At 40.2% G+C, this 27,765-nt stretch overlaps 3 protein-coding genes, 1 long non-coding RNA gene and 1 pseudogene across 4 annotated transcripts in view; 4 read left to right on the forward strand and 1 right to left on the reverse strand.

The window, feature by feature from the left end:
• Window positions 1–1,600: 1,600 nt before the first annotated feature.
• LOC120563906 lies at window positions 1,601–1,909 on the forward strand. Its single transcript, XR_005640026.1, has 2 exons — window positions 1,601–1,652; window positions 1,753–1,909. It is a non-coding gene; the product is annotated as an uncharacterized LOC120563906 (long non-coding RNA).
• Window positions 1,910–4,625: 2,716 nt separating this feature from the next.
• Window positions 4,626–7,845, forward strand: LOC120564286 (annotated as a pseudogene).
• Window positions 7,846–8,100: 255 nt separating this feature from the next.
• On the forward strand, window positions 8,101–8,313 carry LOC120563903 (phosphatidylinositol N-acetylglucosaminyltransferase subunit Y-like). The gene has a single exon (XM_039808403.1). It carries the CDS (start codon window positions 8,101–8,103, stop codon window positions 8,311–8,313), a length of 213 nt encoding a protein of 70 aa, XP_039664337.1.
• A 974-nt stretch (window positions 8,314–9,287) lies between these two features.
• LOC120563896 lies at window positions 9,288–15,494 on the reverse strand. Its single transcript, XM_039808395.1, has 3 exons — window positions 15,392–15,494; window positions 12,296–13,793; window positions 9,288–10,016 (listed from the first exon to the last, which is right to left on the reverse strand). Exons 2-3 carry the CDS (start codon window positions 13,787–13,789, stop codon window positions 9,882–9,884), a joined length of 1,629 nt encoding a protein of 542 aa, XP_039664329.1. The 5' UTR covers window positions 13,790–13,793; window positions 15,392–15,494; the 3' UTR covers window positions 9,288–9,881.
• A 3,031-nt stretch (window positions 15,495–18,525) lies between these two features.
• LOC120563901 (F-actin-monooxygenase MICAL2-like) overlaps window positions 18,526–27,765 on the forward strand; it is a gene marked incomplete in the record, with an annotated part of 44,102 nt that continues 34,862 nt past the window's right edge. The window contains 1 exon segment of the mRNA XM_039808401.1: window positions 18,526–18,728.

Genomic DNA, 27,765 nt, shown 5'->3' on the forward strand with positions numbered 1-27,765 from the left:
AACGGAGCCAGCCTTCCTGATCAGTTTGTTCAGTCTGTTTGTGTCGCTGGCTGTAGAGGGTTCAGAGAAGAGAAGATCTCACCTACGGCCTCAGGTAGGCCAAGACTAGCCTCTCCAGCACCTTCATCACATGGAATGTGAGAGCCACAGGGCGGTAGTCCTTGAGGCCAGATGGAGTCGACTTCTTGGGGACCGGGACAAGGCAGGACGTCTTCCACAGCAGCGGCACCCTCTGCAGGCTCAGGTTGAAGATATACTGGAGAACAACAGACAGCTGACTGGCGAAGGACTTCAAGACCCTGGGGCTGATGCCGTCCGGGCCGGCAGCCTCGCGCTGGTGAAGCCTCTCCAGTTGTATTCTCGCCTGGCCAGGTGTGAATGAAAAGCAGGGGAGGTGCTTGAAGTGTCTGTGGGTGGAGATGAAATGTGCCTTAGTGGTGGGGGGAGTGGGCAGACTACAGGAGAGTGAAAATATATGTGAAAGGAGAATGTATGTATGTATATGAGAGTGAAAATATGTATGTAAATGGAGAATGCTGCTGCCCCAGCAGATGGCGGAAGAGCTGGCCACAACAGACTGGTAGAACATCTCCAACATTCTGCTGCACACGTTGAAGGATCTCAGCTTCCTCAGGAAATAGAGTCTGCTCATCCCCTTCTTGTAAACAGCAGTGTTGTTGATTTTCCAGTTCAGCCTGTTGTCGATGTTGATACCCAGGTATCTGTACTCCCCAACCATGTCCACATCTCCACCCAGAAGGCAAAGGGGCTGCGGAGCCGTTCCCTTCCTCCTGAATCAATCACCATCTATCTGGTCTTATGCACGTTCAGCAGCAGGTGATTCTTACCAAACCGCTCCACAAAGTCATCCACCAGCACTCTGTACTCTCCCTCCTGTCCATCCCTTATACACCCAACAACTGCAGAGTCATCAGAAAACTTCTGTAGGTGAAATGACTCTGAGTTGTACTGGAAGTCTGTGGTGTATAAGATGAACAGAAAAGGAAACAGCACAGTCCCCTGTGGGGCCCCCGTACCACTCACCACCACATCAGACAGAGCACGGTCCAGACGGACAAACTGTGGTCTGTCTGTCAGGTAGTCAGTGATCCAGGAGACACACCGACACTCATCATCTGCAGCTTCTCACTTAGTAGCAGTGGCTGGATGGTGATGAATGCACTGGAGAAATAAAAAAATGTGATTCTCACAGTGCCGCCACCGCCATCCAGGTGCAAATGAGCTCGCTGCAGAAGACAGATGACAGCGTCGTCCACTATCAGACAAGGCTAGTAGGCAAACTGTAGAGGGTTCAGAGAAGATCTCACCTATGGCCTCAGGTAGGCCAAGACTAGCCTCTCCAGCACCTTCATCACATGGAATGTGAGAGCCACTGGGCGGTAGTCCTTGAGGCCAGATGGATTCGACTTCTTGGGGACCGGGACAAGGCAGGACGTCTTCCACAGCAGCGGCACCCTCTGCAGGCTCAGGTTGAAGATATACTGTCATATACTGCTCCTGGCTCTCTCTCCCTCCTCGTCAAGACACCTGTGGCTTCCTGTTCACCTGATTCACATCCAGCAATCACCACTCCTATTTTAAAACCCCAGCCTTCCAACCAGTCTCTGCCAGATCGTCCGTTCACCCAAGTGGTAACACTCGCTACGGCCAGCCTCAGTGTTTTTGAAAGACTGCTTTTTTTTGTATACCTGTTGCAAGCCTGGTTTTGACTTTTTGTGTTTTTGTGTCCAGATTCCCACTACAGCCCTGGAAGCCCAGTCTGCCTATCTGAGCCTTGTTCTTCTCTCGATCCTGCTTCTCACCTGTCTGCCCGCTCTCAGCCCCAGGGGATATCCAGCACCTGCATCACTCATTTTTTTTGTTCAATAAACCTCAATACCTGTTCTGACCTTTTTCCGTGTCTGCGCTTGAATCCAGGCAGCCCAGCCTAACAATACTGGAGAACAACAGACAGCTGACTGGCGCAGGTCTTCAAGACCCTGGGGCTGATGCTGTCCGGGCCGGCAGCCTTGCGCTGGTGAAGCCTCTCCAGTTGTATTCTCACCTGGCCAGGTGTGAATGAAAAGCAGGGGGGGGGGGTGCTTGAAGTGTCTGTGGGTGGAGATGAATTGTGCTGTAGTGGTGGGGGGAGTGGGCAGACTACAGGAGAGTGAAAATATATGTATGTGAATGGAGAATGCTAACCCTATAACAACCGAAATGGAAATAGCCAAAAACTGCTGCTGACTGACGTTATGCTACTGTACTGCAATTTATGTGGAAGGCAGGGCTGGACTGGGACAAAAAATTGGCCCTGGCATTTTTGGCCCAGGCGGCCCACACCCACCGTTATTGGTCAGACACATTCCCTGCAGACAGTCCTCTTAAAATATGCGTGCATTCTATGATATAAGTTGCCTAGTGTTCTGCGTTCATGTGATCATTTTGGATCCTTCAAGAGGGGTCTAAAGACTTATCTGTTGATTTTACACTTAAATAATGAATTCATTCTTAGAGTTATGATTTGTATATTTATGGTATTTTTATTATTTGTTATTGATATTTGATATTGTATTGCCATTATTGTTATATTACTATTTTGCTTAATATTGGCTTAGCAACTTTAAAACAGTTTACTGTTAATTTTAACTATTGTAAGATTCACATTTTGTCACTTTGGACACAAGTGTCTGCTAAATACTATAAACATAACTATAACCGTTCCCAAAAGCTACAATAAAGCTGAGAGTAGTACAGTATATGCCCTGGAAAAGAGCACCAATACAAGAGAAGCTAATTAAGCCATTCAAGGAACACTGATGCTTATATCAACACTGATTTTATAGATCACACAGACTTTCCAGCTACCCAACAGGCCAACCGCTAGCATTTTCAATGTAAGCTTAAACAGTTAGGTTACCTGACAACCACTAACTTTAATGTTACAGCCAAACTGCTTGTTATTGTTATGACGTGACACACCCGCGCGCACACACACACACACACACACACACACACACACGCACACACACACAGACAGACAGACACAGTCTCCCTCCCTTCCTGAGAGTTCCTGTTAATTTGCCTACTCCTTACCACGTCGTCATCTACTCTCTCTTCCATCTTTTCCTCACTCGCACCCATGGCCCTGTCATGGTCAATCTCCTCCTCCTCGGCTTCTTCATATCACGTCATGATGCTGTTTCTGCCTTCTCTCCTCCTCCTCGACTTCAGGTAATGCTGATGTTGAAGCAGCTAGCTACTACAGCCCCAAACATGTCAGAAATTTTGGCACATTTTGAGGAATCCGCCTGTAGATTCTTAATCTTTTTCTCCTGTAATTTCTCTGCACCTCCCTTGCACTTTAGTGGTCGTTTGTCTATTTTAACGTGGATGCTAAACTTCCAGCATAACTATTTTACAGCTCGTGTCTCATGGCCGGGAGGCGTGGCCATAGTGGGATTCATAAATTTGCGGCCCAGAGTGGGGAAGGGGGGTTCCTGGATTTGATTGGGTCAGTGCCAATAAAGAAAATTAACCAATGGGCCGCTGTGAGTTCTTTATGGGCCGGCCTGGCCATAAAATAAAAAAAGGCCTATCGGCGATTCGGCCCAAAAGTGCGTCGGCCCACCGGGAACATGCCCGGTATGCCAGATGGCCAGTCCAGCCTTGGTGGAAGGAGAATATAAACAAACCATATGGTCCAGGGGTAACTGCAGGCCTCTTCTTCCCTGTCATCTTCATCTGCCTCCTCCTGATCACTGCCTCTGTCCCTCTCTCTGAATCTGCAGCCTCCTCTTCATCCCTTACAGTCAATTCCCTTTCCCTTTTCTCTTTCACTTATTTCTGCATATCCTTCTGTGGTCTTCTCCAGCTCTGACCTGCCTGGTCTTTCCAGTTTACTGCCTTCTCCTTCTTCATTTCCCTCCTTCTCTTCCTCCTGTGCACTACTCAGAATTTTCTTGGCTGGCAATATCCCCACTTTCACACTTCAGCTAATCTCTCAAGCTACTCTGGCCTGCAAAAGTCAAGATGTGAAAAGCTCTGGTTATCCTTGTATTACATTACACTGTAGGGCCCTGTAGCTAATAAGTAGCCTAACAAACTAAAATCAGAAGAGATGTATTATATGCACACAACAGTTATGTTTAGACTGGCCTTCTTAATCCCATTGTATTTGTTGTTTTCCCAGTTTGACAGTAAAGGATGTCACCTGGTTTAATTTGTGCAGCCTTATTGCCGTGATATGTGAGAGGAAGTGGATTTTATAGTACTACTCCTTAACTAATCACATACAAATGATCGGTCTCAGCAAGCACTGTGTAGTGTGTTGTAACATAACGCCACTGAAACGGCGACCCTCTGTAAACGTTATGAATTCAAACATGCCAGTTTGTAATATTTTGTATTACGCTGTTCTTGTCTTTACTAAAATCAAAACTAATCAAAGGGCAGAAAGCTCTTACAAGTCACGAGGGAGCGATGCCTTTAGCATAGGCCTACATTACATTTATTACAAATTTAACTTTAAATTAAGTTTTCCCATGTGTTTAAACTTTACATGGGAAAACTGACTTCACCTTCAGAGGCTCGGGGGCAGCTCAGTCGCTCCAGTCTTTGCCGGGATGCAGGGCCACCACACTGCAGCAGACTCGCTGTGTGCGAGCCAGACTGCGTGAACGCCGCTCTGCACGTTTAATGCAGGGACGTATTTGAGGGGCAGGGGGTTAAGATTACATCTACAATTATTATTTATTATTAATTAATATAAATTGTTTGTTTCAATGTTTTAAGAAGCTTGTGGACATAGTGGCAGTTTGTTTTTACAAGCACAGTTTTTTGAACACCGAAGTTAGGGGGGCAGCTGGGTGGGCAAGGCCCTACAGTGGGGGGTCAACTGCCTCCCCTTGCCCCCTGTAGATCCACCCCTGCCGCACCTGAGTTTCCAGTCTACACCGCTCCACGCAATCGCCTCCAGCTGCCCACGATCTCCAATGCGTGGCCCGCTGCACCAGCGCTTTCACTGTTTTGCGTCTCTCAACGAATACATTGGCCCCCCATCATCCGTATAGAAGTCAGCTTTTTTTTACTTCATGTTGGTGCACATTTGTTCCTTTGTTTGGTCAGTAATTAATGCGTGGCATCGATGTAGATGTGCGTTTTTGAACAAACAATTGCCAATCGATAACTAGTTGTCCAAGAGTTCAAACTTAAAGTTAGATATGACAATCAATCAATAATTTTAAATAAAAAACTAATCAAACAAAATAATAGTTCTTTTAGTCTTAGCACGTTATCATACACTTAACCACGTTTTCACCATACACCTAACCGCGGTCAAAAAACTGCGACATTGCTGTGCGCAACATAGCTGAACCAAAGCCACATTTAAATAAACATCACATGCTGGTTGCCAATGATATGGCTCCAACAGAGGTCATTATCTTCACTCGATTTTCTGCGCAAAAGTCACCGGACAACACCAGTTTCTAAACATAGCCATACTGAGAAATACAGAAAGAGTTGTGTGGAGCTAATAGTCTTAATTAGCTTTGTATTAACTAATTTGGCAATGGCTTAAATGTAACGGACGTTCATTAATATCAAAAAGTTATGCACTCAAGCTTTAAAATTATACATCAATACTATCCCACTAATGGATTTTTGCAAAGATTAAAAAAAAGATGTGGATGCGTTATTCTTCTTGTGATATATACCCTGAAAACATTTTCATTTATTTTGGAACTCTTGCTCAAACAATTTGTGAAAAGACATAGGCTATGTGACACTCAACTCCCTGACCCAAATGTCTCCCTTTGTTTTGAACATATATTGTTTAGTTTCACCAATTACACTTAGTGCTCTACCAAACTAGTATTATATTATCATCAACATTCAATTAGCTAAATGGCATTCATAAATGTAAGTGGGCCTACTCTTATCAGTAACCAGTATTCATTGTGTTTGAAAATAAAACCAAACAATATAAGAACTATTTTATATTCAAAAAATTAAAAAAAACAATCAAAACGCTGAATGTAGACCTATGTGCTCTCTATAACATCATATTCTGATGTCATGTTTTTCTGCCTTTATTGTAACGGTTATTGTTCATGTCAACTTTCAAAGTGTGTTAAAAATCGTTATACGTCCATGGTTTAAAGGATTAGCAATAAATGTCAGTATATGAGTGCACTACAACTTTAGAGTTGGCTGACTTGATCACGGAGATCATCTTAGTGTGGGCTGGCTTGACCACAGTTGTTTGAAAGGTGGTTGCTAAAGAAGTCAATAAGCGGAACCAGAGTGATAGAGAATGGCTCTGAGAGGAACTATTGATAATCGTTTTTAGCTTACAGAAAGAGGACTCATATTTTGGTTACACAGTGTCTGTAATCTGTTTGGGGAGTTTTCGCTATCTTGTTGAAAAGTTCAGTGTGTTTTCAGTAGATTGGTAACGGAAAGAGTTCGTGTCCACTGCAATGTGAAGAACGCACCTTTTATAACACTCTCCTCTGTATCGGTCAGCAGCTTTTTGGATGTGAAGGACCAAGTGCAGCAGCCTTTTGACACCTCAATGCTTGAGTTCCTAGTATGTCCGCTGTCCGAGAAGCCATTAAAGTAAGACGATACAGGATAAACATGTGATTTAGGTAGCGTTAGTTACGCGCAGATGGAGCTTGATCAACCTTTGGGGCTTTATTACCCTATATTTGTTTCGAAAAAAATTATAGCATCTGGGCTTCAATCGCAGCAAACATCGGTGGTTTGTAAAATGTAGGGCAGATCAACGTTAACGTTTGAGCCGCAGCTATAACCCTAACGTTACTATACACCTCACTGATTTTAATAGTTTTAGTAGGCCTGTCGTTGTCTGTGAAATAAAAGTTTCAAAAAGCCTGTATTATTAAATCGGTTCAGATGTGTGATGTGTTAAATGTAGATGGTAATTTTCAATAGTATAAAGTTTTTGTTGACTTAAATATAAAGCTTATTTGTGTAGTGTGGGCTTAGCATCCACTGAGGGTTCATGTGTTTTAACTAAATGGTTGATATTTATGTAAAATTTCACATCATATAAGTCACAATGTGATGTGACTGGAGAATGATGTTGATTAAATTAGCCCATTACTTTTATTACCTAAAAGCAGCCACAACGGGAAACGTTCCATTTTAAATTCATTCATTCATTGTCCCGTAACCCTACGTACTCTGTCAATGGTGTGGTACTTTACCGTCCGACATCGAAATTCTGGACAGCAAAGTATTAGTACACGTTTTTAGACGTATAGCTACGTCAATATATAATATAACATTACTTTCATGACAATGTGTACTACAGTAGACACAATTAAGCCGTTCTTAAATGCATGTTGAAATATATACCTTAATTGTATTTCCAACAAAAATAAATGACCATGTATATAAATACTGTGGGGTAATCTTAGTTAAAACACCTAAATTGGTTACACAATCTAAATGGGATAGCCACATTTGGCAACAGTTATCAAATTCAACCTATTGAAATACTATTGAGAGACCACTTTTTGTAACAGGTATCAGGATTCATTATGTGACCATGGGAAAGTTACAGCATGTTATGTACATGTTACACACTGAAATATATATCATTTTGAAGACATCAAAGCATTATTGGAAGCGATGTGCATCATAGAAGAATTATGTTGCTTTTGTCCCACCACAGGTACAAGACTAAGACCAATGAGCTGATCGAGGAGCTTGGTATTGCCTATCCCATAATTGACAGCATCCCCAACATGATCCCTCAGGAGGCCAAACTTATACAGAAAGACAGATACCTCAACCACACCAACACCGGGGTAAAAACTCCATCACACTACCTTCGGCTCACCCAAGCAAACCGACTCAACCTTGTGTTTTAAAGACTGTTGGACTGAATGAGACAATACTTCTGTAACACTGTGACCGGATCCTGCTCAGGTCAAATGCTTTATTGTATTGCAACACAGTGAGAACCTATTCTGCATTCTAGCTACCTGGCTGAAACTACATGTAATATATCACCTCAGGTATTTATGTACTTCAGTAGTGCCCTGTAATAGAACTCAATCTGCAAGTATGTTCTCCCTGTCCACGATGGTGGGGCTGGTACCAATAGTGTCGCTCTTTGGTTTGTTCTACTCTGCTGCAGTGGATGAGAACTTCCCTCAGGGCTGCACAAGCAGCAACAATTTGTGTTTCTACAGCCTGTTGCTGCCGGTCACCATCCCTGTCTATGTATTCTTCCACCTCTGGAGCTGGATAGGGATCAAGCTTTTTAGACACAACTAGGCAATTCTGATTGTGTTCTGTTAAAGGAAAAATCTACCTGAAAACACTATAGTACAATAGACCTTTTTCACAGCAGACATGTTGACATGTCATAGTAGGAAAAGCACAGGTGTATTCAAAACCATTAATGATGGCTGCATTCCACTTAGGAGAGGCCCTGGTATTGTGCATGCTGACTCACTGAAATAGCTTACTGGGACACTTGATGGAATTGAGCCATCGTTAAGGTTATCAATTTCAGCTGTGCTTTTCCTACTATGACAAGTCAAAATGTCTGCTGTGAAAAAGGTCCATTCAAATCATCTGTTTGTGATGTGTCTTCCATTTCTGGACCCATTTTGTTTATAAAAGGTAAAATAGAATGGTCTGATTTCACATCAGCACATTACAGCTACAATGGAGTTTAATAGCAGAAAAAGTTGCTTTCTCTACAGTCACTAGAATGAAGTACTGCTATTATACAATAATATACATTGTGATTGAGATAACAAGGAAATGGACACATTGCAGGACATGAGACGGAACTAGATCGGGCAGGCTGAAGAAAATTGAATGCAACAAAAAATTACAACTCTTACTCTTAAAACAGGTCAATTTTGAGGGTAACCCTGAGTGGATTTTTACCAGTTGTTATAGGGTTTTTTAAGGTGGAGGGCTTTTGTTTGTAATCAGCTGATAAAAAGATTATTTTCCTTTTTGAGTAGTGGTACAGTAAATACAGTAAATCCAAAAACATTTGGTTGGTGCAGTATGATGCTCCATGTCATCTTGTGTTAATTCCGAGCCTTGATGTAGTTCACGTTGTATGTCATGTGACAAATTACATATGCACATTCATTGCTGTGGAGGGAAATTAATAAAGTATAGTACACAACCTAATATTGAAACTTAACTGTGTAATTTTAGAAAAACACTGTTAAAACGTAGACACTATATCTTACAGAATGTACAGTAAGTAAACCACAGGTTCTACACAATAAATACACATTTATTGATAAGACTCGCTTTCATACGGAACAGGCAACAAACAACTATGAACTACAATTTGATGTCATTTTTCCTGAAAACATTCAAAAAAACAGTCAAACTGATATTTAAGGAAGTAATACACAACATCTGTGCACTTAAAACACTATCAACAACATAAGTTTAAGTTGAAAATTTAAACAATGAACAAATGCATCAAGTCATCATTAATATGATGAATATTTTTTTATATTTCTCCAGAAGTTCATTTTGGGACAAAATTTCCTTTCTCTTATTGTTAAAGATGCCATCATGACAAGTTGAACTTTCTACTGTATATCATAAAGGGATTGGCTGCCCTTACATTGTTAACATCACCCTTTTCTACTGTGATTATTACCTCTCAAGAGCAAGGTTGAGATTGAGATTTATCGTCAAGAGATGAATTTTAGTTAATCTGATACATGGCTGCTTTTAAACACTAAGCCACTTCAATACTGTTCCAGACATTAAAGGGCGTCTAGCAGACAAAGTAAGAATGTGGCAGCCCCTGACTGCAGGTAAGTGTCAGGAAACTTCTATTTCCATCCTTTTATATGACCTCAGTGGCCCTTCCTGCTTTTCACCTCTCTGCCTTGAGCAAGTTTCATCAGTGGAGACTCTGGTCTGGGTGACTGTCCTTCTCCTTTTGTCTTGAAAAAGAAGGACTCATTAAGTCTCATCTGGACTGCCCTCACCTGAAGTCAAACAAAAAGTCATTTTGTTACTGAACAGTGGCATAATGTGCACTTGAATTATCTTTTTTTGCACATTATTCTAACCCAAAAACTTTTTTGCCATGGATTTACAGGCACCACAGTTTAAAAGATAAGGGAAAAGACCAAAACACAATTAGTACGTGCATTCCGACCTTTCTACCCTGTCTGTGGCTCCCAACCGTGGGACAGTTTTTTTTTTAGCATTGTTCCATGGATGGCAAACATAGTTTTATAGGGGCAGTTGTAAAAAAATTTTTTTTTTAACTGGTTGTTTAAGGATTATGTCAAAATTATGTCTAAGAGCAGAGGTCATTTTACTCCGTAAGTGAGTACTAACTGAGTTACAGAAGCTTATGTTAATACTAATTTAGCAAAATAATGACTCATAGATGCAAATGTTATGTATTGCACTTCAGTGCTAGACACACAATACATGATGATCATGGTTTAATGAAAGTTTTATCATTGTTTCCCTATACAATATTTTTTTGCAGCACCCTATTTCTTTTAAGTAAGGGACACACTGGCCGCGAAAGCACAGTTTTTTTGTTTTGCCTCCCATGTTATCCAATCTGTCTATTCACACCGGCTGCAATCAGGACCAGAGACCACATGGGCTGCAGAGATTGTTATGACATCTCCTCTATTTCTTGGGCACTTGAATGTGCCAAACCAGGTAGGTAATCTAACACAGGAATGCCCCCAGCCGGATACTTTACAAAGTAAAACACATTGGCCATCTTGACTTTGTAGCTGTGTCTAGAGCGAAACACGCAATCAGGCAGATAGAGGGAGGGACACACACACACACAGTGGTTGTTGTTGGGTGACTACCAAACAATGGTAGTATCTATGGGAATTGACTCCCTTTTGGAGCCAGCCTCTATTAGCCATTTGAGGAACTGTAGTCTTTGGCCCTACTGCGTTGGCTTCATTTTTCAGCACCGGAGGTTTCCGCTAGACTGTCCCCTATTTGTGTTTTGAGACATAAATCTTTAATTATTCTTAGATAGTATGGGTCATATTTATATGAATTTACATGAGCTCTGTATTTAAATTGTTACCTACAGCAGATTTATGAAGAATCATGTAAAAGTTTTGATGCAAACTATAAAAAGGAAGCTTCAGCTTTCACCAAGGGGCCACATATTTTATTAATAGGGATGGGCCACTATTTCCCTGTTTCTATGAAGGTAAATATGGTGCAAAATGTGAGAGCTTGTAGACTTGATATGAGTGAAGGTTTAAAGGAGAATTCCGGTCGATTTCAACACATAGCTATGTTGTTTGTTGTCACGTAGTGCTGTCAATAGTGAGAAAAACGAAAATAATCGGTGTTGCCTACACTGAGTTATGCTACTGCTAGCTTTCGCACCCAGGCAGCTGAAACGGGGCAGGTTTTAAATGTGCCTTTACTCCGGATTTCCACCAGATGCGTAACGGCTGCGGGCCGGCTCCGCTGCGTGTCTGCTGCGTGCTCCGCCGTCCGTCAATACCCACTAGGTCCGGATTTGTTGCGGCACGGCTGCGGCCATAACTGACAGCTGTAGTCACGAGGACCCACAAGTTAATGTGTAAATAATCGCGAATTCAGATAGAATATAACCACAAAACCAACAACAGTTTGTTTCCATCCAGAGGAGTAGAGGGGAAACGACTCTGTGCTGTGTTTTCAAGGTGTAGGTGTAGTGCAGGGAAATATGATCCGCCGTGAGCACGGTGTATTTTATTTTGAAAATTAACCGGATGTTTATTTTGTTTCTGTGCTCGACTTCCTGTCCCGCACTATCTACCGTGTGCTGAATTGCTGCGGAGCTCTCTGGCGTCTGGCAAAAATAGAAGCTCTGCATATCTGCTTCGGAGGGCTGCGGACCACTGGAGCTGTGCCGGAGTCGGAACGCGGCCATTCTGCAACCGGTGGAAATACACACATTGACTTTAATTGAAACCTAATGACTCATCTGCCGTTTCGGAGCCGTTCCGCATCTGGTGGAAATCCGGGTTTAGCCTCTTTACATGTTCGAGCAGGGTTCCAAATTGGCACCGTTTACCAGCCAAATGCTGGTGAAATATGCAAGTGGCTGGTAGATTTGCTTCACTCACCAGCCAAAAAACCCAATTGTAATCTGAGTGGCTGGTAATATTTGAACATTCATTAGCCATTTGGCTGGTAGACGAAAAAGTTACTTTTGAAGCCTGTGTTCGAGGTGTCATTACAATTGCCAATTGCAAGGTGGTAGAGTTTCATGTGGTATCACCTGGGTCAGGTCTAGCTTGACAGTGCGACAGGGGGGCTCGTCCTCGCTGGAGATTGTCGTGTCTGCAGACAGAATTGTTGCACTTTTACCTTGTGTGCTTGAAGACCAAGTATGTCGACCAGAAGGGTCTTTCTTTATCTCTACATCTTTCATGTCTGAAGAGCAAGATGCATGCAGGTTGGGCTCTTTGTGCTTGATGTCTTGTATCTCTCCTGGTAAAGACAATGACTTCCCTGACAAACACATCCCAAGGTCTTTTCTGGCCCTATGCGGCAGGCTTAGGTCCAAAGGTTTCAAGTCCTCAAGGTGTATAGTCACTCTACTTTTTTGGCAGAAGTTGAGGTAGGAAGAGAGCTCAGTGGTGAAGAAGTTTTCTGTCTGTGTGGAAGTGCTTTCCATGGACATAGGTGGAAGCGCTGATGGCTCATCTGACAGACATGAAGAACGGGAATGTTTCTTTGACTTCGCAGAATCCAGGGGGGAGTTTACATCAATTGGCTCATCCAGGTATGCATTCACCACACTGGGCATTACATGTGCAGGGCGTGGTCGTTTTTTCTCCCCAGTAAGGTTTGCATTTAACTCCCTCTGTGTCTGGAAGGATGACTTCTTCTTAGGATGCTGATGTGCTTTGCTTAACCACTCTTCTTCCTCTTCTTCTGTGAGAAGTACCTGTACTGTCTTTGGTTTATGCACATGCTCTTTTGTCTTTCTGTGATGCTGATAGGAATGTGAGTCTTGTGGACCTTTAAGATGCTGTTTTATCCACGCCATAGATGTGTGCAGCTTGTCTCGTGGTGTTAACGTTTGAGGACTTGTAGTAACGGCCTTGTCACTGGCTTCACCACTGGATGGTTCGGGGGGCGGAGCGCTGAATGTCTTCTGGGTGATAAACAGGTCCTGGCTGTTGATATCCTCATTAGTGCATTGAGATTCATCAGCATGTCTTTGACCCTGGCAGTGTCCTGTCACTGTGACCTGTGAACAGCTCTCACTGTCTCTCACAGCTTCATTCTCTAAGAGGATGCTCTCTTTGGGAGATTGCTGAGATGAAGAGACAAATTTAGGACGTTTGATACAGATATAGCCTGGTGATAAATCAAATGCCACTTTTTTTTTTCTTTTAGTTTTCTTCTTGCAGTCTTGGTCAGGTTTTAGCTTGTTATAACTGTGTGGATTCAATGTTTTAGGCTTCACAGTAGATTTTGCTTGTGTACTACTGCCCTGTGTAAATATTGAATTGTCATCTAGTTCCAAAGCCAATCTCTTTTTCTTCTTTTCTTTTTTCTTTTCTTTCCTTCCATCAATTGCTTCTTTGAATTTTGAGTGTTTCTTTTTCTTTTTTTTCTGGATGTTCTCATCTGTTTTTATGGTTATGTTGTTTTGGGGTTTTAGGCATTTTCTGTCCTTTTTGGAGGCATTTTTTCTTTTTTCTTTCCCAGGTGTCCAGCCCCAAGACTCCCATAATAAGTCTGTCTCCTCACCGTTGCTCATGGGTCTGTTGAACAGAAAGAGGAAAGTGCATACTTAAAAATCATACAGCAGTCTTGAATACATAGTTTTATATTGGTCTAACACTGGTACACTAACTTTAATGAAAGGAAATGCTAGATAACAGATGGGTATGCCTAAATGTAATTTCTGTTTCTATATTTTTCTGTTACTACTTAATGATGTTATTATAGAATGTTACAAGCATTTCATCAACAAGCTCTGTGACAAAACAATGTGGTGTCATACCACTAGGGATGTCTTGTTACAGTCTCATATTTCTGGAACACTTTTCGAACTGACAGACACAGCCTTGTAATACAATCTCAATCCAGTACGCCACCACAATACCTACTGCGTTTCCTTTACCTGATTATATTGTTATTTTTGTAGCATTTGTTTTACTTAATGTTATTTATTTTCATTATTAATTAATCGGATGATAATTTTCTCGATTAATCATGTCAAGAATTTTGAACAAATACTGCTTTTCAGAGCCCAGGATGACATTTACAAAAAGCTTCTTATGTCTGACCAACAGCCGTAATCATAGACATATTCAATTTACAATTATATAAAACTGAAAAGAAACAAACATTCACAGTATAAATAAAAAAAAGTTGCCAAGTAAGTTTTTAGCTATGGACTAATTCATTGATCGACTAACTGTTTTAGCATTAACTAGGACTGCCTAATAAACTATCAACCGAGTGTGTATTTATTTTGTCTTTTAACTTATTGGCTTCTATGAATATTTTTTTAGTTATATGGACTCTCTGTTCCAGGACCAGCAGAACTTTCAGAAGCCTTTCAGAACTCTGCATCCAAGGTGACAGCAACATTCTATATTTATTCTGTTAATTCTCTATTGCTTTTTGCACTTCTGGTTAGGTATCTTAGTACCTGTTTATGTGCAATGACACTACCGTTGAATGTTATCTAATCTACATGCAATAGCAACCTAGGCCTGCTGCAAGACATTTATTTTTGGTACCACATTGTAACAGAGCACATAAAAAACATAACAGGATCACTTTTTTATGATGGTCACTAACTATGGCGTATTTGCTTTCTTAAAATATGTGCTCTAATTTACTTTGTAAAAGTTAATTTCGGTTATCTGTGATATATTTAAAAGAATGTCTTTGCTAGTTCAGTTAACATGGGAAACTGATAGCATTTCTATTCAGTATGGTAACATTACAATGAAACAATGTAACTATCAAGTTAAAGAAGTGATTTTACTTGGAGAAATGGCAGAATGGTTTTTCAATTACTTACATTCTTATAGGGATACTGCATTTTTCACAGATTTTACAGTTCAGTCTAGTTAATATTCTACCTGAAAACTAGTGCAAGTAGTCGCAATTACGAAAACATGATGCCTTTAGCAAAACCAGACTGAAAACTTATGCTAAACCTAAAACCTGTCAAGTTTTCAGTCTGGTTTTGCTAAAGGCATCATGTTTTCGTAATTCTTCTGACCGTATGTTTTAGCGGTTCAAAAAGGTAAACTTTATACCAAACGATTAATTTTGACCCATTTATAGGCAGTAACATTAACTGTCATTATACCAAAAACGTTTTTTGCAATAATTAGCTTACCTCAGAAGGCAGATTCAACTCTAGCCGGCTAACTCAACTTCAAAGACACCGTCTTTGCTGCCTCGACTTCATGTTGCATTCATGTGCGTCTCGTAAGGCCCGGCTTTAAACAACCAGAGAGAACATTTCGTAGTTAAAAGCATTGTATAATATTTAAGGAGTTTTAAAACTACAGAGTAACTTTGAGGAGAGAAAAAAAAACAACACTTTAATGAATTATTTCATTAAGTTTAATTATGAAATGTTCTATCCAAGTAGGCTACTTGAAAGATTAACCCAGGACGGAAGTATGTCAAAATAAAAGCCGTGGCCGATTGCTCAGTGGGTAGAGCAGGCGCACATATACATGGAGGTTTATGCCTCGACGCAGAGGTCCAGGGTTCGAGTCCAACCTGTGGCGATTTCCTGCATGTCTTCCCCCTCCCCCTTTCTCACCTAACTGTCCTGTCAATTAAAGGCAGAAAAACCCAAAAAATGACAGTAATAAAGAAATAAAGATAGATGGATAGATAAGTAGATATGGACCACATGATTTTAGGCTACATGATGCAGTTTAATATTGTACATTTATCCATGTACACAGCAGCCAAATCTTTGAATAAGGAGTACATTGGTGCGATAAAGTTCGTAATATAGTTTAACCTAAGTAATTATTGCGTGTGCATAGCATAGTTTGTATAAAAAAGTGCATAAGTTGCAGTTTGGACTGTCAGACATTTAGTGTTCACCCTCTCACCAGTAGATGGCAGTATAAGTGTATTTAAATCTCTTTATGTACAGTCTGTGATTTAAATGTATACTTTTAAATCATCCATTATACAATAAGGAAAGAAAAATATACAGTATTTACAGTATTGCACAGAGGGAATATTGATATTGCACAGTTAAGTAAACATTAATATCGCACATGAGTGAGTTGTCAGTTGTTATGTACAGTCTACTTGGAGCAGTGTTGATTGTAAAATCTCCTTCAAACATCAGGAGTGAATTAGCCTGTGGCTGAAGAAGCTGCTCAGTGCTGTCAGAGTGTCATGCATGGGGTGGGACATGTTCTCCATATGCGAGGATAGCTTGGCCATCATGATCCTTTCTCCCACCACCTCCACTGGTTGTGAGGGTATCCCAGGTTAGAGCTGGCCTTCTTCTTCTGTTTAGGTTTGTGTCTTTCTTAACTGTTTACTCATATGCCAACATTTATCCAAGGTATTGATACAAATGTAGAGTATTCTGGATGGTTAATTGAATTGGCCTTTTGGCTGCTCTCAGCTTTCTGGGTACAAAACAGTCACTGAAACCCCAGTGGCTTATCACAGCAGGCCATGGAAATACTGCAACATTAAAAACAAGCCTAAATTTACCTCTGTTTTCTTCAAATCTGTGTTTAAATTCACCCATAGCAATGCATGTACTGCAGGTGCCTGTGGATATGCAAATGCTTGCTGTGTTTTAACATAATGCTAGAGCCCCAAGTGATCAATTATGATGACTTTACAGAAAGGAAAATGGTTGTACCAATATGGCAAACTCATCTTACATACCAGTTGAATTTTTTTTGTCATGTTTTACTCCTTTACAGCGAGCGCGTTTGAAAAGACTGAAGGGTGTAGATGATGCGGACATGGGCCATTGGTTGTAATATTCATCAGAGATCTATTCAGCAACATACAATCTATTACACTGCATCTTTCAGTGTGTCTTTTAGGGAGAATGTATCAATATTTGCTGGGAAAAGCCCCAAATTAAGATATTCCAATTCAAAGACATGACATTAATGTGGCAGATAAGTAAAGTATTGATCAAACAAAGGCTGACCTGTGATTGGCTGCAGTCACTGAAATCCCAGTGTATTATCACAGCAGGCCATAGAAAACACTGCAAGATTAAAATAATCCTAGATTTACCTTTGTTTATCTTTAAATCTGTGTTAAAATGTACCCATTGCAATGCGTGTACTGCAGGTGCCTATGGATATTCAAATGCTTGCTATTTTAAAGGAACATTTTATTATATCTGACTGAGACAGAGTGCCATAATCTGTAATGTAATCTGAATTTTGCAAATTACAATTGTATGGATCTTTACAAGCAATATTATAATAAAAAAATGTAATAAAAAAAAAAGTTCCTCCCTCTCTGAATAATTTATATAATCTCATTTTTTCCCAGGGAATCTCATTTAATCACATCCAGGCTTTGCCACTGAGTTATAGTAATGCACAGCATGTTGTACATATAACCAAAACGATTGTTTTGAAAACATGGAAAATCATACATTCTGTCAGTATAGTCATAGATAAGAAAGCTTTATTTATACTGAGGAAAATTGCTGTTCAGCAGTTGCAAAAGAAAGTATTTAGAGTGCAAATGTAATTTAGTATACAATACAAATCCAAAATATATGCAATTCCAAAATCATGGATCAGGGCAATTTGAGAATATGTTAATCCAATTACAAACTAAATTGTAATATACTTAAATGCATACTTATGTACAGTGTAGAATGAAAGGAAAACTCAATCTATAGTTTACATAATATTGACAAGTAACACGTTCAGACAACGTTGCGATATCAATATTCACTTTGCAAATCCAAACCAAATTCGGTGATTAAACGTTGCCACGTTAATTCACCCATGTTGAATGGAAACAAATATATTATAATTGTAATTATTTATCAAACAAGTAACAGACCAATAGTTTACAATTAAACAAATAATTTGTTTGCAAGTTATAAGGTTTTTCTTTTATTTTGCTTCAGTTAGTGATTTTTGAAGTTTTGTTTGAATATATTGTCACAAATCTGACTTCCAAAATGTTTATGCACTTCTAGTGTTATGCATCGATTTGTAGACTTCTTAATATATATGTTGTATGTATAGAAATGTGAAGAATAGGCTTACCCATGTATCATGGTTCTACCTTTCACATAGAAAGACGTATCTTGTTATAGCCTATTCACCGGTTAGCTGGATAATCCTAACCTTAAACCAGTAGCCTACAAGACATGTACCATATACTGCGAAGAAGAACTAAACAATATCTTTTATCTTTTACACTTTCCCACTTAGCTGTAATGATCGTTTTATTCTAGCAAAATACTAACCGGAAGTCTACTCTCTGTCCTGTAACGTCGGATTTGACGCTAGTCTACAACACGGGGGGCAGCGCACTTATCATGTGAGTGAGGAACAGGTAACTGAAGAGAATCACAGCGCCGACTTTACGGGTGTGTTAATCAACCTGTGAGGATAGTTTGTGACTTCCATTGTCGTCATTTTGTGGATAAAACCCGGAGGACGCCAGCGGGACTGCTGCGTATTTTTCATGGACTCTCCGGTGTGAGTAGCTGAGAGCCGCGCTTTCGTCTGAGCATGGTTAACGTTACAGACTGAACGCTAAACCAGGAATATTATTTGGAAATGGTTCATATATCACACATTAAGCCCAAATGATTTTGTGCTGTCAGTGTAATGCTTGTTTGAGGCTAGCGTTAACTGTTAATGGGACTTTGCTGCTGCTGAATTATGTATCCCTGGTTGGTTGTAATTTTATAGATGGTCAAGGTACAACGCAGGTGACTGCAGGCTCAAAACAAAGGTTAACGTTATAATTAACGTCAGGTCAACTGGTTTACAAAAGGAGTTTGTCTATGAAATGAAATAATTTTCATATACTTAAACTGCTGTTAATTACATTGATGGCAGTACTGCCATCAGTGTAATTAGTACCAGGTGTAGTGTGGACGTACGTAAGACATAGGCCTACGTCTTGACTGTCAGATAATACACAGATTAAAAGGAAGCTTGCGCTATACCACTGGAAGGGTATTAACGGAGGTGGCCTCATTTATTTTTTCAGGGACCTGAATTACAATCAGGATAAAAGGCTCGTCTCATTTTAGAACCCGCAGTTTTTGTGGACTGGTTTTCAGTAGTAGGATAAACTTTCACTTAATTTGCACTTTAGTAATATAATGGATTAGTCTTCATTAAAACTAGATCTGCATCCAAACCTAGAGTTCAGTAGGCGTACATCAGGCTGCTGACTGCGGTTTGTCTTAAAGGGATACGTTGCCGATATTCAACCAACTTTGTATCATGTTGGCAGTATGTGTAAATGAACTATGGTAAACTTCCTTCCGTCTTATCAGTGCCTAGATCTCCCTACTCACAGGCCAGCAGAACAACCACCAAATGACGCAAAACGCATCATTTGGTGGTATGCTGCTCGCACTAGGGCCTGTTGCTCGAACTACAGACTGTACTTCCATAGTCTCGCTTTGCCAGACCTACCTCCACAGTGCTGTGGAGGGGGGGGTCTGGTTAGTCCACACAGCATTCCAGGAGAAAAACGCGCTGTGGTTAGGCCTGTCACGATAACAAATTTTGCTGGACGATAAATTGTCCCAGAAATTATTGCGATAAACGATAATATTGTCGTTGAGAGACCAATTTGCATCTAATGATAATGGCATAATAATGCAGGTACACTTTTTCAAAGATCAATACACTTTTATTTCTAAAGAATATTTAACACTGGAACTGGAAGACATTTTAAATATCCACAATATGTCTTTGATCTCCTTTTAGTATGTCGTCTTTCACGCTGATGTACAGTTGTGGAATTGCCGTTTGTGACACGCATGTTCTCCCAGGCAATTCATAGCCTACTGGCTGTCAAAAGTTTGCTGCATTCCTCGAGTGTTTGTGCGATAGACTACAGACTCTGTACTACATTTTACAATTATTTATCACTAAATATTAAATTTAAATAATATATGATTAATACATTTAATCTATCTATATGGCTATCTGCCACACGGCGAGTAAATGTTTGTACCAAAATAGTTCTGTTTTTCAGTCTTCATTTTGGCAAAGGTGCGGCTTCTGCTCCTCTGCAGGTCGGAGCTTCGTGGGGGCGGGCCGACACACACGCACACCTCTGACCTACTTTCCACACTCCGTGTCTGCGGACATCTGGAGGCTTGTACCGTTAATGTTCTGTGCATTGTCGGACACATGCAGCCACTTTCCTGAAACCGCTTGTATGTCCGAGCCTGTCTCCACCGCCTCCACCTGCAGGTTGTCAGCTGTGTGGTTTGAAATGAAAGGGATTAAACGGGACGCCGAGTAACACGGTTGATATCGCTCATATACTTTTTAGTTTTTTGACAGCGCCTTAACTGCAAAGTGCTGCGGGAAACCCTGCCCCAACTCTAGCGTTTTCTGTCTCTGTCTCTCTCTCCGCCAGGAGTCCCGCCCCCACAAAGACCATGCGACTGACAAGAGGGTTCACTCCTCGTTACGCTAAGGAACCGAGAGTGGTCCTCCAGTCTCTTTGGTAGAGAGAGACGAGAAAAACAAACAAGCATGCAAATGGTAATTATCGCGGCCGGAAAAATTATCGAGCTCATTTTTTTTATCGTGCGATTAATTGATTTATTGACTATCGTGACAGGCCTAGCTGTGGTTTATTGGCATTTCTTTAAACCAATCACAATCGTCATGGGCAGCGCTAAAGGTGCTTCTGCAAAATAGCCTCAGAAAGGAACTTGTTTTGGTGGAACATGTTCACGTTCAAAGGTTGTTTCAGTCGTGCAACAGAAAACTCAGATTGGACAGATAGTCTAGCTAGCTGTCTGGCTTTACCCTGCAGAGATCTGAGGAGCAGTCATAGTTAAGTCAAAGACCCCATAAATCCACCAGAGTTTAAAATTCCAACACAAAGAAAGCGGAAGATACCGGACATCCGGCCGAAAAGAGTGAAATCCGCCGGAATTTCCGGCGGCAACAGAGCAATCCTGGAAGTGGAGCATCGTAGATATACATAGACTAGTAATTCCGTACAAACACAAGAGTAGAGAGAGACAGACTCTCTCAATTCTCTATCTGCATTGCAAAAACAGAGGCTGAAAAAAAACCTAGGCAGCGCTGATCAAATAACCAAGATTCTGTTACTGCAATGCCTATTTCTAAAATGTTTTCAGAAACAAATAATTTCATCTTACCGTTTAGCTGTAGGCTAAACAGACAAGCTCGACGTGCTAGCATTACTTCACCCACCAACTGGGAGTGTTTTAGCTCAACAGTGACCGACTTTTTTTAACGGCTGTGGTTCTGATTTTTTCTTTTTTTTACCATTACCATTTATACCAATTAGACATGGTAGCAGCTCACTCTAGGTGTTTGCTGGTTTGGGGGTGTGGTCAACATTTCCATGGTAACAGTGACTTCCACAAATCAGATGTCGCTGCTACGCTTAGGATTGTGGGTAGTGTAGTAGCCTATTTCTCCATAAGATTGCAAATAAAATATGTTTTTAAGGTTGATTTCATACAGAATTCACAACCAAGGAGCTCGTGGTCAGTCTACCTTGGATGGTTTAGACAGAATGGCTAATAATCAAAATCGTTATGGAGAAAATTTATGGGATTTTTACTTTTAGCTTTAGCTTAGATTTTTACACCGTTTAGCTTTATTGATCTGGTGCGATGCAGTACATTGTGGTTTTTGTAGGGTTACTAACTTTTTTTTTTTTTTTTTTTAGCAAAAAGGAATATCACAGCTTATTTTCTGTTTTCTCTGGTCATGTAGCACCAATTTAAAAAAAAAAAAAAATGTGCCATTCTACTGTATAGACAGCCCAGTTTTATAAAAAAGACCCGCTTTCCAGCAGTAAAATACTTTAACATTAAAAAATAACGATGCCCAGTTCTGGGGGAGCATGCCTATTTTCCCACAGCCCTATGTTCCCACATTTCTAAGATATCTTTCAAAATTAGGCCCTACGTTCCCACATTTCCTTTTTCATAAATTTGTATCAGATTTGATCCCCCTTTCTCCCAATCAAACCCAACCTATTATCCAGTAGCAATGGACTACAGATGGGATGTAACCCTAACCCTAACATAGGGCCTAATTTTAAGAAAAATCGTAGAAATGTGGGAACATAGGGCTGTGGGATCATTGGGCTGTGGGAACATAGGGCTGACCACTCCACTGGTCATACACTCAGTGAGTGAGTTTGTATGGCTCCATTCATTTACATGTTTATGGATTTGGGAGAAATAAGGATTAGGAAAAGCAATTGTTCTAAGTATCTTAGGTAGTTGCTGAATGTGAGTGTTGGCTAGAATCAGATTAGTCAGCATGAAGGGCTAATTGGTCAGAGGTCCAGGACTTGGACAAATCCTTGTTAAATGATGGTTTTAAACAGGGGTAGGCCTAAATGCAGAAAAAAAGGCTTGCGTTACCTCTTTGCTGCTGTTCGTACACCATTACTGCTGACTAAAACATTTGCCATTTGTTTTTACCCCTTTTCCATTAGCGGGTTGTATCATTCTTTCTGCGTTGTTGAAAAGCAAGACATGGGAACTTTAACAAACTGAAGCCTACACTGTACATTTACTACCACTTAACAAGTAAACTGCTAATTTATTCTCTGCTCTGATAGCCGACAGCTGTCTGCTCTGAGCTCATTCACCACCACTCTCTCACGTACGCACTAAGCACTGAGCTATTTCTTGAAGGAGCTACACTTATAACATGACTATAGCCTGAAAAATAGCCTGTATTTGGGCCAAATGTCTTAACCATGAAACAGTCAGGTTTTTCTTACTTGTAATCCAGCAGCAGGTTGTTTTCCAGGGTGCTTTCACACTTGTAATTTTGGTTCGGATCAAACTGAGAAGCCCAAACCAAAAGTGTGTGTGTATGTGTATATATGTATGTATGTATGTATGTATATGTGTGTGTGTGTATATATGTGTGTGTGTGTGTGTGTGTGTGTGTATATATATATATATATATATATAAAAAATATATATATATATATATATATATATATATATATATATATATATATATATATATACATATATATACAGTGCCTTGCGAAAGTATTCGGCCCCCTTGAACTTTTCGACCTTTTGCCACATTTCAGGCCTCAAACATAAAGATATAAAACTGTAATTTTTTGTGAAGAATCAACAACAAGTGGGACACAATCATGAAGTGGAACGAAATTTATTGGATATTTCAAACCTTTTAAACAAATAAAAAACTGAAATATTGGGCGTGCAAAATTATTCAGCCCCCCTTAAGTTAATACTGTGTGCGCCACCTTTTGCTGCGATTACAGCTGTAAGTCGCTTGGGGTATGTCTCTATCAGTTTTGCACATCGAGAGACTGACATTTTTGCCCATTCCTCCTTGCAAAACAGCTCGAGCTCAGTGAGGTTGGATGGAGAGCGTTTGTGAACAGCAGTTTTCAGTTCTTTCCACAGATTCTCGATTGGATTCAGGTCTGGACTTTGACTTGGCCATTCTAACACCTGGATATGTTTATTTGTGAACCATTCCATTGTAGATTTTGCTTTATGTTTTGGATCATTGTCTTGTTGGAAGACAAATCTCCGTCCCAGTCTCAGGTCTTTTGCAGACTCCATCAGGTTTTCTTCCAGAATGGTCCTGTATTTGGCTCCATCCATCTTCCCATCAATTTTAACCATCTTCCCTGTCCCTGCTGAAGAAAAGCAGGCCCAAACCATGATGCTGCCACCACCATGTTTGACAGTGGGGATGGTGTGTTCAGGGTGATGAGCTGTGTTGCTTTTACGCCAAACATAACGTTTTGCATTGTTGCCAAAAAGTTCGATTTTGGTTTCATCTGACCACAGCACCTTCTTCCATATGTTTGGTGTGTCTCCCAGGTGGCTTTTGGCAAACTTTAAACGACACTTTTTATGGATATCTTTAAGAAATGGCTTTCTTCTTGCCACTCTTCCATAAAGGCCAGATTTGTGCAGTATACGACTGATTGTTGTCCTATGGACAGAGTCTCCCACCTCAGCTGTAGATCTCTGCAGTTCATCCAGAGTGATCATGGGCCTCTTGGCTGCATCTCTGATCAGTCTTCTCATTGTATGAGCTGAAAGTTTAGAGGGACGGCCGGGTCTTCATAGATTTGCAGTGGTCTGATACTCCTTCCATTTCAATATTATGCGCACTTGCACGTGCTCCTTGGGATGTTTAAAGCTTGGGAAATCTTTTTGTATCCAAATCCGGCTTTAAACTTCTCCACAACAGTATCTCGGACCTGCCTGGTGTGTTCCTTGTTCTTCATGATGCTCTCTGCGCTTTACACGGACCTCTGAGACTATCACAGAGCAGGTGCATTTATACGGAGACTTGATTACACACAGCTAGATTCTATTTATCATCATTAGTCATTTAGGTCAACATTGGATCATTCAAAGATCCTCACTGAACTTCTGGAGAGAGTTTGCTGCACTGAAAGTAAAGGGGCTGAATAATTTTGCACGCCCACTTTTTCAGTTTTTTATTTGTTAAAAAAGTTTGAAATAGCCAATGAATTTCGTTCCACTTCATAATTGGGACCCACTTGTTGTTGATTCTTCACAAAAAAATACAGTTTTATATCTTTATGTTTGAGGCCTGAAATGTGGCAAAAGGTCGAAACGTTCAAGGGGGCCGAATACTTTCGCAAGGCACTGTATATATATACATACATACATACATACATACATACATACATACATACATACATACACATACACACACATATATATATATATACATACATATACACACACACACATATATATATGTATGTGTGTGTGTGTGTGTGTGTGTGGTGTGTATATATATGTGTGTATATATATATGTGTGTGTGTGTGTATATATATATATATGTGTGTGTGTGTGTGTGTGTGTATATATATATATATATAGATAGATAGATAGATAGATAGATAGATAGATAGATATATATATATATATATATATATATATATATATATATATATATATATATATATATATATATAGATATAGATATAGATATAGATATAGATATATAGAGCAGCAACAATAAAGGTTACAACAGCAAAGAAACTATATACACAATAATATCTCACTAGTAATACATTTAAAATGTAATTGAAATAAATATTCCTAACATTTAAATACCAAGTGAAGTTTAGAAAGAATGAAGAACACAGACATCAGTCATTCATCCTGTCCTCTGTCCTCCTCCCTCTACTGATGTGATGTGATTTACACTGCCTGCAGGTACCACTGGTTGAGTGAGGAGGGGCTATTTGTCTCAGCCAGCAGCTAAGTTTACGAGTTTCCTTTAACTTACACCAGTGGAGAAGAGCAGAACAGAGCAGCACAGTATGCATAAATATTGGATTTAAGTACTTGTTTTACCTCACACCTTCGGATACTGTCAAACGAATCATTCAGACATCTGTGATTTTGCGATTTAAATTGGTACCTTTTTGAAAATGCTGCTGCTGGATCACAGGTAAGAAATACTTGACTGTTGACCTATCCCTTACATTTACATACAAAATTGCTATGTGATTGAACCATGGAGTAATGTATGAAGTGCTGAGGTCACAGGTGCTAATTGTAACTCAAAGCCTAAAGGCAAACCTGAAATGGTTGAAAGCATTGGACAGTTAGTTCATTTGAGTGCTTGTTTGGCTCTTCATACAGTAATGACGGTCTATGTGTTCATCAACATTGTCCCCTATTTGAGTGGTGCCACAGTTGGTCTCATCATCTTGATTTTTGTATGGGATCTTGACTCCTTTTGTGTTCACAAATTGTAACTAAACTGAATATTATAACAATTGTATATAGAATTTCTTTTGTGTGTTTTTTTTCTATTTATGCTTTGATCTTCACTTCCTGCCGTTATGCAGCCAACCCTCGAGATGTTAATCTCTGACCATTTCATGTTGGCATTTCCTACTTATCTGTACCATGATGCCTGTGGGGTAGGAAAAAAAGCCGTTGCACAAGCTGTCCCTTCCTGGAATGAGTGGTTGACTTATAAGGGGTTGTCAGCCCAGGGGGGAGAAGCAGCAGGACAAAAATACACCAGGGAGCTGAGTGTCACTGGCTGCCTGCTGTCAGATGAGACAGGCAAAGTTGAGCTCCACTATTTTAGAGGATTTTTAAAAGGTTGGGTTGAGAACCAGAATTTGAGTTGTAGGGTGATTGAGATGGGTCCTGGAAAGAAAATGTAGGTTAAAAGGAAAATACGCCCATTTTCAAAATTCACAAGTTATTCCTATGGCCGTAAAGCCTCTGTACACCCACACAGGTGATTTCAGATACTCTGACTGATAAGACTGCTCAGGTTGAAGTTGTGCCGGAGTTCAGATGGGAATCAGTGGGGTCGAAAATCAAGCTGTTCCACTTAGTGCTCCCCCTAGAGGCCTGGAGAACTTCCGTTGTGTAATGTGGATGCAGCAGCGTTTTTTTTTTTTTGTTGCATTTGTTTTTTTGTTTTTGCATTGTTTCTGTATTTGCAGCGCGTTTGTGTATTTGGTTGTTGTGTGTATTTGCAGCGTGTTTGCTAAATGCTGCTCATGTGTTTTCAAATTAATGAAGATGTTTTCTTAATTTGCTTGTATTTTGTCTATTTGCGTGTGTTTGATTAAGTTGCAGTGCGTTTGCCCCAGTCGGCCACCGTACTATATATATATATCTGAACAAAAAGAGTGCGCCAAATTTATAGGTAGATTGATGCAACATTTTTCACTTGAAGGTCATGGAAACACAGTGCATTTCTCAAACAGAGCTTTGGGGTGAGAAATACTAAGTATAAACATAACTTTGTAGTTTACAAGAAAACTCCACAACGCAGCTTTGAGAAAACACAATTCTCTGAACATCATGCGGTTTTAGTGATGCACTTTTGACATACTGCTCACAGCTTATCTGTTAATACACACACATTCACATGGCCATTTCCTGCCTCCATTCTTTACTTTTACATTAATGACCCACTCCACTGTGCTGTGGTCTCCCACCAAGGGAATAACAAATACGTAGCTGATGAGTAGTTTTCTCCCACTTAGTGCCCATTATCTGTGGGTTAAGTATGGGTGTGTTGCTTTGGACCAGTCTGATGTGGTTTATAGATATTTACCCAGACGTTTCCCCTCCGGAAAGGTTGGTTTGGTACATTGTTACAGTAGATACAGTTTCAGCAGCATTGGACACAAGATATAGATTTATTTAAAACTTATTTATTGTACCAAGATAAAGGCTAAGTGTTTAAAGAAAAAAGTGATAAAAGTAGTTGGAATTTCAGTTGAAGTGCTGAAGACAGTTCAAGTATGTGCACTGTAAACAGTTTAAATGTCAGTTTGTATGTACACACTGACAGCAGTGAAGAAGTCCGTTAAAGTGTAAGATTTAAAGTTGAACAATATCTGCTTTCCGTTATTCCTGGGTCTGTAACCAATATGGGTCTGTGTTTAGTGGATTCGGAAGCTAAAACTAACTCAAAACTACGGATGGAATGCAAATTTAGGATGCTGAGTCAGGGTCATTT

This window comes from Perca fluviatilis, chromosome 8 (assembly GCF_010015445.1).
Source record: "Perca fluviatilis chromosome 8, GENO_Pfluv_1.0, whole genome shotgun sequence".
NCBI lineage: Eukaryota > Metazoa > Chordata > Actinopteri > Perciformes > Percidae > Perca > Perca fluviatilis.